At 38.7% G+C, this 12,467-nt stretch overlaps 1 protein-coding gene across 2 annotated transcripts in view; it reads left to right on the forward strand.

Moving 5' to 3' along the window:
• CHST10 (carbohydrate sulfotransferase 10) overlaps positions 1–12,467 on the forward strand; it is a 55,274-nt gene that overhangs the window by 22,175 nt on the left and 20,632 nt on the right. For both annotated transcript variants that reach the window (XM_036742572.1, XM_036742571.1), the window contains exons 4-5: positions 763–911; positions 8,480–8,571. In XM_036742572.1, the coding sequence (XP_036598467.1) occupies positions 763–911; positions 8,480–8,571 (241 nt within the window). The remainder of the gene's footprint in view (positions 1–762; positions 912–8,479; positions 8,572–12,467) is intronic.

Raw genomic sequence — 12,467 nt, forward strand, 5'->3', positions numbered from 1 at the left:
TCTATGACACATTTAAGACCCAAACTCCCAGCCTTCCTGAAGATGTAAATCATAGCATGGAAAAGAGAAACCACCAAAGAAAGACCTGTCTGAACAGGTCTTGGCAGGCAAATAAATGCAGGGGAATTTAAATTATTAAAATCTTTCCCTTGCTCCCCCAGCAATTATTTAAGCTGTAGTTTTATTCTGTCAGCAATTTAGTATTTTAAACACAGTCTGTTCTTGATCATGTTCTCATGGAGTACATAGCCTGTGGATTACCCAGGGTGAACATTTAATCCCAGGCAGGCTTTCCCCTACCACCTGTTCCTGAGCTGCCAGCAGTTGGTGAGAACTCAGGCATTGCAAGCTCATTTTAATATTAACTGAATTAGGAAGGTAAATCTACTTCCCTATAAAATAAAATCATATGGTGATCCAGTCCAAAGTCAAATACAAATGACTTTTGGGTTTCCCTCACTGTGCTTTGCTTCTTTTTGCAAAGGATGTTGAAAATCGGCATGATTTATTGGGGGAGGGGGGAGGAAGGAGTTGTTTCCTATATCTTTAACTGAAACTAAAATGTTAAATCAGAACTTTACTAGGCTATTGGTGGGAAGGGATTCAATCAGAGGAGGAAGAATAATTTAATTATGGTATAGAACTGTTCAGCAAACTAATTATGGGTTAATCTTTTTTTCTTGCATACCTTTTCGTTTTATTGATCTATTTACCACGGTCGGTTTTTTGTGTTTTGTTTTGTTTTGTTTCCTGGGGAGGAAGCTGTGTTTTCCAGGAAGAACCAGCAGTTATATGGCTCACGTTTGACAACATGCACCACCAGTGGCTTCTGTTAGCTGCGTGCTTTTGGGTGATTTTCATGTTTATGGTTGCCAGCAAGTTCATCACTTTAACCTTTAAAGACCCAGATGGTAGGTATACTTAAGCACTAATTGGGGTTAGTTAAATGAGTTTACTATAACATACCTATTGGATGCCATATGTTATGTCAAACATGCTGTGGATAAGGTCACGAGCTGGTGGATGCAGCTAGCTTTTATTATCTGTCATATTTGTAAATGTTATGATTTACTAGAAGCCTTACTGGTTTTACTGGAAATCTTCCCCAACCCCTCTTAATTCTAGTGCATTCCCTCTGCTAATTACTTCCTATTTATCCTGGATCTAGCTTTCTGTGTATATATCAGTTGGATGTTGTCTCTCCCATTAGATTATATGCTCCTTGAGGGCAGGGATTGTCTTTTGGTTCTTTTTGTATCCCCAGCACTTTTGCACAGTGCCTGTCACATAGTAAATGCTTAACAAATGCTTATTGATTGGTCTTAATATTTTTGTATCCTCGAAGTGCTAAACACACAGTGCCTTGCATAGCATAGACAATCGACAATTTTTTTTGTCAAATGAATTAATCAATCATCAAATATTTATTAAGAACCTACTATGTGCTAAGCACTGTTCTAGGTGCTGGGGATACAAATGTAATCTTTAGCATTGTGCCTGCAAAAGCAGATATCTAGCAAAATTTATTAGGTTAGGTTTGAAGCAGGGTCCCTTCTTTAGCTCTCTAAGTTAGACTGCATAGTGGATAGAGCGCTAGGCCTAAAGTCAGGAAGACTTATCTTCCCAAGTTCAAATCTGGCCTCAAACACTTACTAGCAGTATGACCCTGACCAAGTCACCTAACCCTGTTTGCCTCAGTTTCCTTATCTGTAAAATTAGCTGGAGGAGGAAATGGCAAACCACTCCAGTATCTCTGCCAAGAAAACCTCAAATTGGGTTATGAAGGGTCATACATGACTGAAGCCACTGAACAGCAATAAGCCCTCTCTCATTCTTAGGGGATGCAGTACAGTCCAAAATAGAATGGATTCCATCCTACTGAACCTCACCCCCCAGCAGTGTTGCATAGCAACAAAGTATCAAATACCTTGGATTCATGACATATATCTCTGAGTCTTGGCCCCTTTCCCCCTCTCTCAAACACCATTTCAGCTTTGGACAAAGACTTAAAAGTCAAGACCTTCTTGATTCTTTGTAGATGTCAAAGCAGGTGGTGCAGTAGACGGCACTGGATATACAGTCAGGGGACCTGTGTTCAAATCCTGTCTGTATCAGCATCTGTTTCTAGTGTGACCTTAGACACCTTAGTAACCTCACCTATACAGGTGAATACACACACACACACACACACACACACACGCATGCACACACATATGCACAAACACAGGTGAGTTCCAATTTCCTCATTTATAAAATGAAGTAGCTTGAATAGATCACCTCTAAAGTTCTAAAGCTATGATCCTTTGAGCCTATTATCATTAATTATCTCTATTTAATGCTAATTAGTGATCGATCCACACAAGTGGCTGGCCACATGTATGCCTTCAGGTAGTAGTCATTACAAAGGTAGGGAAGTCATTTCAGAAGGTGGAAATGGCTCTGGGTGGGGGGGGTGACATTCTGCTGCTTCTAGGGCCAAGTTTGCTTTCTTGTCCTGAACACAGTACTGAACTGGGAATTCAGAACACTGGGTCCTATAGTTTGTTTGTTGTTTAACTGTTTTTCAGCCATGTTCAACTCTATGTGATCCAGTTTGCAGTTTTCTTGGCAAAGATTCTGGAGTACCATTTCCTTCTCCAGCTCATTTTACCCATGAGAAAACTGAGACAAACAGGGATAAGTGACTTGCCCAGGGTCACAGAGTTAGTAAGTGTCTGTAGCCAGTTTTGAACTCAGGAAGATGAGTCTTCCTGACTCCAGGCCTGGCACTCTTATCTACTGTGCCATCTAGCTGCCCAGGTATAAAGTCTACCACTTTCTAGCTTTTGGAGAAGTTTCTTAGGCCAGGCAAATGCTGACCCCAAATGAAAGTTCACAATTTGGAGAAACTGAATCAAAGCAAAGAATGAAAAATATAATGAATAAAAATGAAAAATAATGAAATAAAATCAAAGCAAATAATGAATGAGTGAAAAATAATGAAAAAGAAAAACTGTTACTGCATATAAATAACTCAATAGAGAGATGTAAACAAGTATTCAACAAGTATATACCTGTGTATCTCTCCAGGCTCCCGCCCACAGGGATGCACACAGATTAATAACAACAGCCTGTGTAGGAATATTAGTGCATTAAATCCAAAGAGCTAGCCCTTCTTGTTGACTCCAGTTGACATAGGATTCCCTCCCAAATGGGCCATTGTGCATTTATCCTGTTCCCTCTTTCTGGGTCTTCATGACTAAGAGCTAACCATGCACATAAGGCACTTGTCAACTCTCAGTGCCCATGGCTCGGACAGAATAAATAACAGCTAAGGCAGAGTGTCAAGTGCTTCTTCATCTGTGAAATGGGAATAATAGCCCTTCCCCTGCCTACTTCCCTAGGTTATTGAGAGGATTAAATGAGATCATGAACGTGAAAGCACTTCGAAGATCAGAGAGTCCTCCGAATGCTGGCGTCTTCTAGCTGGAGGCAGCTCTCCTTCAGTGATGATGCTGAAATGATTCAGGCTGAAGGGCATGAGGGGAATATAGGCAATGGCTTAGGAATGCTTTTAGGTTTAGCCTGTAATGGAAATGATGTATGACATGGTTGACAGCTCCGTGCTTTTGGGATGGCACTTTAAACCTCCTCCCTTTGATGATAGCTTTATAAAGTGTGATTAAGAACACCAAAGCCCCAGCCATCAGTGTCTCTTACAGGGTGTGAGAGTGTGAAGAGTGATTGACAAAAAGAAAATGGGCTTTTCCTTAGCCTAAATTGCCTCTCTCATGTAAGGTCAGTAAGGAGTTGAATTCTGATTGACGGTACCACCCAACATGGTGCCACCATCTCACTTTCCCTTTCTTTCCTATATGCACGGAAAGATGGTTGCACAGAAGGCAGCCCTTAAGGAGAGAGGAGGGAAACCCTGAAGCCAATGGCAAATGAGGCACCTAAGGGTCACTATTCCCACTGAGAAATACTTTTAACTTCATGGGCCTATCAAACACACAGTTAGATCTTGTTCCGAGTAAGCTTAGCAGGCACAGCCTTCAGGAGCATATGAGAAAATACGCAAAGTAAGTCCAAAATTTCTAATAAGAAAGTTACAGCTAACTCACAGGTTTTCATTTGGTCATAAGGACTACAGATATCAGAGATGATTGAAATTCACATATTACTAAAGCTAGTACAAGGCAGCAAGGTGGAAAGGGAATCCAGAAAACTCATCTTCCTGATTTCATATCTAGCCTTAGATACTTACTAGCTGTATGACTGTGGGCAAGTCATTTACCCTGTTTGCCTCAGTTTCCTCATCTGTAAAATTAGCCAGAGGAGGAAATGGCAAAGCACTTAAGTATCTCTGTCAAGAAAACCCCAAATGGGGTCACGATGAGTCAGACACAACTGAAAAACTACTGGAAAAAAGGGACAAACAGCCCTATATGCTTCAATAAACTCCAAAGGTATCACAGTGTTATAACACATTTACAATCATTTATATCTATAATGGTATCCTTAAGTCATGAAGAAAAGGCTGAAATGGTGCATTCTGTTTAAAATCGTGGGGAAGGATGTATCTAAGTTTGAAAGTTAGCCATCAAAATGTTTTTAAAATAGAAAGAAAAAATGAGTTCCTTTTAAAGATGAGTTCAAGTTAACTAGGAATTTTATTTAAGCATTGTAGCTCATGGAGTGAGATGCTGGGCAAACAAGGGGTAACTATACTAAATATGACCAGTTTGAGCTTTTAAAAGGATGGGTAGAAACAGAAGAGGGTCTGGTCCAGGGAAGTGGAACCAAGAATAATAAATGGATTGAAAATAAGCCCTCTAAGGAGAATATTCATGGAGGTGATGTTTTCAGCCTGGTGGAGGAAATGCTGAGGGTGTGATGTAATGTCTTCAAGTAAATGAAGGGTTATTTCATACTTACACACACATTTCTCCACAAAGGACTGGACTGAACAAGAGGATATGTGTTTAAATTAGAAATGTTTGATGGTTAGATATAAAGAACTTCTTGACTATCAAAGGGATTAAGCCCTGGAATAGGCTGCCAATCACAAGGGAAACTGCCCTACCCATTCCTGGATAGCTTTAAAAACAGGACAGACTTTCATCTGTTTTTATTGGTGCAAGTCTTCACCTTCTGAGGAGTGGGCACTCAACCAGAAAGTTCTCCAAGTTTTGGATTTTGTGACTGTCCATACTGTGCACTTGGCAGTTGAATAAATTAATCATGGATGGACTATTTGACATATAGAGAAAATAGGAAGTTGAATGGGTGTGTGTGATATGGGGCTTTAAAACTTTTAATCACAGCTGTTACAGTTTACTTCTTTTGTACCAGCAAATTTCCTTTTACAGACTTAGAGCCTATTTTAAAGCATTCTTAAATGGAAACACTTGGAGGAGAACCCTAAAGTGCTGTGAAATCTGATATAATGAAATTTCATTTCTATAAAGCAGATGGAAAATCCTTCGTTTGAGTGCTTAGCAGTGTGCCAGTTGTAATTTCGGTTATAGTGACAGTCTGCGTCTTCTGGTTTTATGCTGGGGAGGGGGGGCAACAAACAACTTTGCTACATAAATCTACTCTGTGAACATCTCCTTCTTTTTCACAAACATATATATATCTGATGACTTCTGCTGCTGCAGGAACCAACCAGAAGAACAGATTTTTTCCGAAGTTCGTCAATAAAATAAAGCAGATTTTTTTTTTTAGGGAAGGGATTCTTAACCAGGGGTTCATGAACTTGAATGTGGGGGAGGGGAAACTTATACTTTTCTCTTCACTAATGTCTATCTAAAATTTAGCATTTCTTCCAGTTATTTAAAAACATTATCCAGGGAATGGGTATAGGCTTTGCCCTCAGCAATGGGTAGTATAAAGGAAAAGAGCAAGTGCAGAGTTCAGATGACCAGCTATTCATAGATTTAAAGCTGGGAGAGAGACTTTGGAGATTATCTAACCAGCTCACTCATTTAAAGATGAGGCCACGAGAAGTGAAATGGCTTGTATGATTTCACACAGGTAGCGATAGCAAATGGCAGAACTGAGATTCAAACCAGGGTTGTCTGGCTTCAAATCCAGTGCTCTTCCTACAACAGAAAGTTAGGCATTCATGACTTTAGAGAATGCTTCCAATGAACCTGTCTATAAGTAAGAATAGGTAAACCTTATTTTCTAAAAATCAAATAGAGGTCTTTATAAACCAGGTTTGTGGGTTTTTTGTTTTGTTTTTTTTTTACTTTGTTTCCTTTTCCAAACCTTGACTGGACAGCTCCTGGCAAGTGAATTGTATGCAAAGATCTGAGAGCAGTTTTTGAACCCTATCCCATAAACTAAAGACAAAGTCTATCCCATAAAAGGACCACCAGGCTGGTCAAAGGATATGAACATACAATCTTCAAAGGAAGAAATCTAAGCTATAAATAACACCAATGGGAAAATGTTTAGAATGACTAATGAGCAAAGAAATGCGACAACCGACCAAGTTAGATGGCCTTTGAGGGACCTTCCAACTCAGAAATTCTGAGAGAGACTTAGTTGGACACTTCTCATGTCAGATGGCATTGTTAGGCAAGACAACATGATTCCTGAACAGCTAGGAGACAAGAAATAGACGATGAAGACGAAAAGCTCATTCCTAAATGGGACATAAGAAAGCAGGCACACTGATTCACTGCTGGTGAAAACAATTTGAAATTTGATGAGGAAAGTTACTAAATTATGCATACACTCTGACCCAGAACAGTGCATCTGTATCCCCAAGAAGACTGATAGAGAGAACAAAAGACCCACATGTTCAAAAAATATGCATAAGGACCAAGAAAACAAAAACTAGAAATGAATATTTTCTCAACGATTGAAGAATGGCTAAAAAAAAAAAGGCTGGATGTAATGAAATATCAATGCTATTTAAAGAATGACATATGAAGAATTCAGAGAAAAGTGGGAAGATCATATAAAGTTAAGTAGCATGAAAAAAAGCAGAGTCAAAAGAAGATAATGACTTAAAACAGTTTGTATGTGTGTGTGTGTATACATGCATGCATGTGCACATGTATACATAAGATTTAAGGCATTCTGCAAGACAACGGCTACTCAGACCCATGAATTACACCCTGAACGTTGTTTACTTTTACCATCCTGGGGGCATTTTAATTCAAAGCAAAAGGCATTTAACCAAATAATAGAGTCAGTAAAATGACAGAATGTTTCCCATGCACACATGGCATATACATTTGAAGGATACATAGAGAATGCATGAAACCAAGAAATATCCATGGGAGGTACAGACACAGGGGAACCATGACCAGAAAACACATAGAAATATTCCATTCCCAGAATATGTCCCTTCACACATATTTCATAGGAAGTATATGTGAAGGGACATATTCTAGGAATGCATGTGGCCAAGGCATACACACAGAAGATGTGTGGCCAGGGCAACTCATACCTTCAGTACTGCAGAACTGCTGATGTTTTATGCTAGGGATCATGTCTCTACCGGGCATGTCATCTCTGCTCAGTTTTTCTGTTAGTTTTATGTTTGCTGAGTTGCTTTATACTTTCATCTTCTCAACTTAACATTATTTAACTCCTTCAAAACTATCTGCTATATGCCATTCTGTACCATATTGTACTACAGTACAGTGGCTAGAAAGCCTCTCCCTGATGAAGACAGGCTGGTATTCTTTTAGTGCATAGCCAAGGCTATGAGCTACCTATGCTTCCCCACCTCCCACTCCCCACCCCCAGCTAAGCTACCATCAAAAGTTAACAGAAGCCATAGGTTCACTTTAATTCTATTCATTTGATTTTCTCTTGTGATACTAATCGTCTCTCCTTGGTCCCAGGCAACTCTTTGACTTGAGGTTAGAAAGTTCCTAACTCATGTTAAATCTCTGGTTGTAAGTCTATATAGCCAACAGCTATGTGGGAGCTTGGATAGATGATAGTTCCTTCACACCCTAGAATCTCCCTGAGTGATACAGAAATAAAGCTCTGTGCAAGAACAAGATTACAATGAAGCAGATAGTGCCATTGGCCTCCACTCCTGGTTCGTATTTTCTTTCCTTAATGTGCAAAACTGACAGGAACAATCATGCTACCATTCAGCATAAACCTTGGTATTCTCTGTTCATAAATGAAGTCAACATGGAAAGACAACAAACTTCCGGTCAAATACAACATTCAACGTTAGTGTCATACTACTTAAAGCTAAAGGACACATCTTTTCTTTCTGCTAATAATTTGTTGTTTTCAGAGAATATACTTTTTTAGGGGATTTCTTAGGAAATGTCTGTTGTATTGAAACAAAATGGATTTTTGTTTAAAGAACCACTAGAATCACTTAAAGAACATCATTGTGGTTTGGCATTTACCTGCCATATTCATTCCCAGGTAATTTTTAGTAGATGTGCATAACCCCAGATTGAAATACTGAGAAAATCGTCATCTTAGCTCTTCATATTCCTTTGTCTTTTAGTGTATGGTGCCAAACAAGAGTTCCCATTCCTGACAACTATGCCAGAATTAGAAAAGTGGAGAGAGGAGAAACACTTGCCTAAAGAACTAAAGGTGAGTGTTGTCAAGGCAGAGAAATGGGGAGAAAATGCTATTTCATGAGAAATGATGGAAAATGCTATCTACTTCCAGATAGAGAACTGATAAGACTCAGAGTACAGATTGAAGCATATTTTTTTCTCTTTTCTTTCTTTTTCTTGGGTTTTACTTTTTTAGGATGTGGTTAATGTGGAAATGTTTTACATGACTTCTCAGTGGATAGGGGAGGGGGTTGAGGGAAGGAGAGAATTTGGAACTGAAAATCAAAAGGAGACTGAATTTATTTAAAAAATTAAAATTGATGAAAAAAACAAATAGGCCTCATAAAAGAGGACCAAAACAGCCTGGTCTGTTTGATTTAGTCAGCTTCCAAATGAATCCCAGGTGGAAAAGAAACTAAGGAAGTGGGGGGGAAAAGTGTTCAGACTTCTTTGGTTTTGCCAGAAAAGCATTTTTCGCCACTTATTTTAGGGGTCATATTTTCATATAGAGCTGCTAAACCTGTGGTAGGTGTAGAAATGCAAAGAAAGGTCCAAGTATAAAAGAGAATCCTGCCTTGGCAGGTGGTATACGGTGACATTAGAAGTAGGTGGCATAGAAACAAGTAGGTGGTTCTTATAGCATACGGAGTGCTGGGCCAGGAGTCAAGAAGTCTTGAGTTCAAATATGATCTCAGACACTAGTTATGTGACCCTGGACAAGTCATTTAACCTATTTCCATCAGTTTCCTCAACTGAAAATGGGGATAATAATAGCACCTACCTCCTTTGTTGCAAACATCAAATGAGATAATGACTGTAGAGTGCTTAACACAGCACCTGGCACATAGTAAACCCTCTGTAAACATCTGCTGTCATTATTACTATCAATAAATGATGCAAACCTGCTGTTTTACCAAAGGATAGAGTATATTAGGACTGGTTTTTTTTTTTCTTTTTACTTTCTGCTCATATGTTGGTGAGTACATCTTAGTTTGTAGGTAGTTTACTGGGTTTCTCAGAGTACAGCCCCTCAAACCTAAGATTTCATTGGTGCTTAGCTTGAAGAGAATGCAAAGAACTTTTTGCTTTTCAAAAGGATTTAACAACAACATAGTGATTTTTTTTTTACGTGGGAAGACCCAATCTCTTACCCTCCTTTCTAGAAAATACTTCATTTAAAGAAATCTGATTTATATACAGTGTTTCAAAGAAATACAACTCATATAAGTATCCTATACCTGGTATATTTAGAGTGTGTGTGTGTGTGTGTGTGTATGTAGAAAACCACAGAGAAAACCCAAAGAAAACAAGGCCTAATCTCTTAGAGATTTATGATGGAATGCATCATAACATATTACCAATATGATAATATCAGTGAGGGATACAGAAGTAATTTGGTGTGGTCCCTGTTCTTGGGGACCTACTTGAGGAGAAAAGACTAACACAATGAGACAAAGAGAGAAGGATCATGCGCTGACTTGGGAGACCAAGACTTTATCTGAGGGAGCCATCAACATAGTTCACATTGACAGAAAGAACCTCATGGAGGTAGATGAAACTTGATTCAGGCCTTGAATTAATGTTCCTTCTAATTCTTTTTAATTTCTGATCAGGTGATCATGCTGCCTGAGTACAGTAATAAAATAAAGCAAAAATGTCTAAAACATTTACAGGGTATCAAACACTGTCCATGAATCTAAGAAACCATTTTCTGTTGGCGATTAAAAAATGAAGACAAAACACATGTAGATAAACATTTACTGTCGTTCAGGGTTGGGGAAGAAGCCAACTATACTAAAAGCTCAGCCTCTCTATTCTTAAAGTATCTTTACCCCCTCCTCCCCATTATCTGGGTTGGGTTCTTGGGGATTATGTGTTCTCTTCTATCATTGTAGACTAAGATTTAGGCTAGTCTGGCTGGAATAGTTTAGGCTGCCAATTGTAACTTAAGAGGATTTGACAGTGTAGAATGCCTCCCACTTCTCAGAGACTTTGTGAAATAAAGGTATGGAATGAAGCACATATTGTCAGGCATGACCAGTGTGTTGATCTATATTGCCTAACTGCACTTTATTGTAAGAAAGGATTCTGTTGGTAAGGAAGAAAGTCATTAGGAAGTGATTGTAATGTTTGGCCCTTTCTTAGCCCAACCTATCAATACAGCATTTTTTCCTTTTTTTCCCCTTATTTTTATGTTTTTTTCCATTATAGTTTTATATTCTATATTATGTGTTAAAAGCAATTGTTAGCATTCATTTTTTAAAATTTTGAATTCTACATTGTCCCTCCTTCCCTTCCCTCACCCCTCACTGAGAAGGCAAACAACTCGATATAGGTTATACATGTGCAGTCATGATAAACATATTTCCATATTTGTCATATTGTAAAACAAAACACAGACCAAACAAAACAAAACAACCATAAAACAACATGAAAAAATACAGTGAAAAATATTATGCTTGTATCTTCATTCAGACTCCATCAGTTCTTTCTCTGGAGGTGGATTGGATTTTTCATCATGAGTCCTTTGGAACTGTCTTGGATCTTTATATTGCAGAGAATAGTGAAGTCATTCACAGTTGATCATTGTACAATATTACTGTTACTGTGTACAATGTTCTTCTGGTTCAGCTCACAATAAAACATCTAAAAAGTAGTTTAGGTTGCATTCCTATCAGGAGACCATGAGAAGAGACACTCTCTAGTGTGAGTGCTCTCAACTTACAATTTGCACACTGAACTATTCTCTCCAGACTCTAATTAATTTGTATAGGTTTCCTCAACCCTCTGCTTCTGATTTCTATAGATAACACAGGGGAAAATGGGTCCTGCCCAGAGTCTACAGTGTGAATAATGCAAATAGAGTCTAGGGAGAAAGAGGATACCTTTTCACATTAAGAGGCATCAGATTTCCAATTCTGCTGTCACAAGGGAGTTGATAGCATTAAGCTTATAAAACTCTGGAGATATTCAAGTTGTGGCATTGTAGGGCCAGCCAAACAAAGAAAAACTGTAAGATATTCAGAAAAGAGCAAGGCAAGTGAAGACTTTCAGTCAAGAAAGACTTGCCAGAAAGGAGTTGCCAGTTGTTTAACTGAAGAATGTGACCTGAGCTCATTACTTAAATTGTGTAAGGTCTTCCAAAGAGGCAGCTAGTTCATAAGATTCCAAAAGGTAAAATGATGAGATAGTTAAAGATGAAGATAAGAGGAAAAGCATGAAGAGAGAAATAATTATCAGAGGAAAATAATAGATGAGAGGAGAGAATAAAGGAAAGTTTGTGGCAAAAGTGAATAGAGTCAGACTAGAAGTCAAGTTAGCCTGGGTTCCATGTTCCACATCTGGCATACACTGGCAGTGTGACCTTGGAAAAGTCACAGTCTTCCAGTGTCCCAGGAGCCCTTCCAAGACAATAGTTGACTTTGAATTGCAGAACAATTGCAGATCTGCATTGGTAGAGGGAATTTCCTTACCTGGGATCTCTTACAGGTCCCCAAAGTGGGTGATACTGCCCCCTGGAGGGCACTGGAAAGATTCAGGGGAGAGGTAGTAGCCTCTGTTGATATTGGGGGGTGTTGAATAAAAATAAAGGGATAGTGGAAGTATTAGGAAAGAAGAGAAGAAAATTTTGAAAAACCATTCATACATGTTTCATCTGTTGTATAACAGAGTTAAAGTTGTAGCAATTACATTATTTTCCAAATAAACACACAAAATGTGAGTTATAACCAATCAGTGGTCAAGTCTGCTGACAGGTCTTAACAAACAAGTGTTGGCAGGTGATTGTGTTGTACATTGTTGGGAAGTCCAGCGTGGGAATCTAACCATCTATTTATAAAATTGATAAAAATTTCAAAAAGACCTTTAAAGGGTTAAAGAAAGTAGATTTCCAGGGGGGGCGCTGAGTAAATTTTTTAGCAGGGGATGGTA

Source organism: Trichosurus vulpecula, chromosome 2 (genome assembly GCF_011100635.1).
Source record: "Trichosurus vulpecula isolate mTriVul1 chromosome 2, mTriVul1.pri, whole genome shotgun sequence".
In the NCBI taxonomy this organism is placed as follows: Eukaryota; Metazoa; Chordata; class Mammalia; order Diprotodontia; family Phalangeridae; genus Trichosurus; species Trichosurus vulpecula.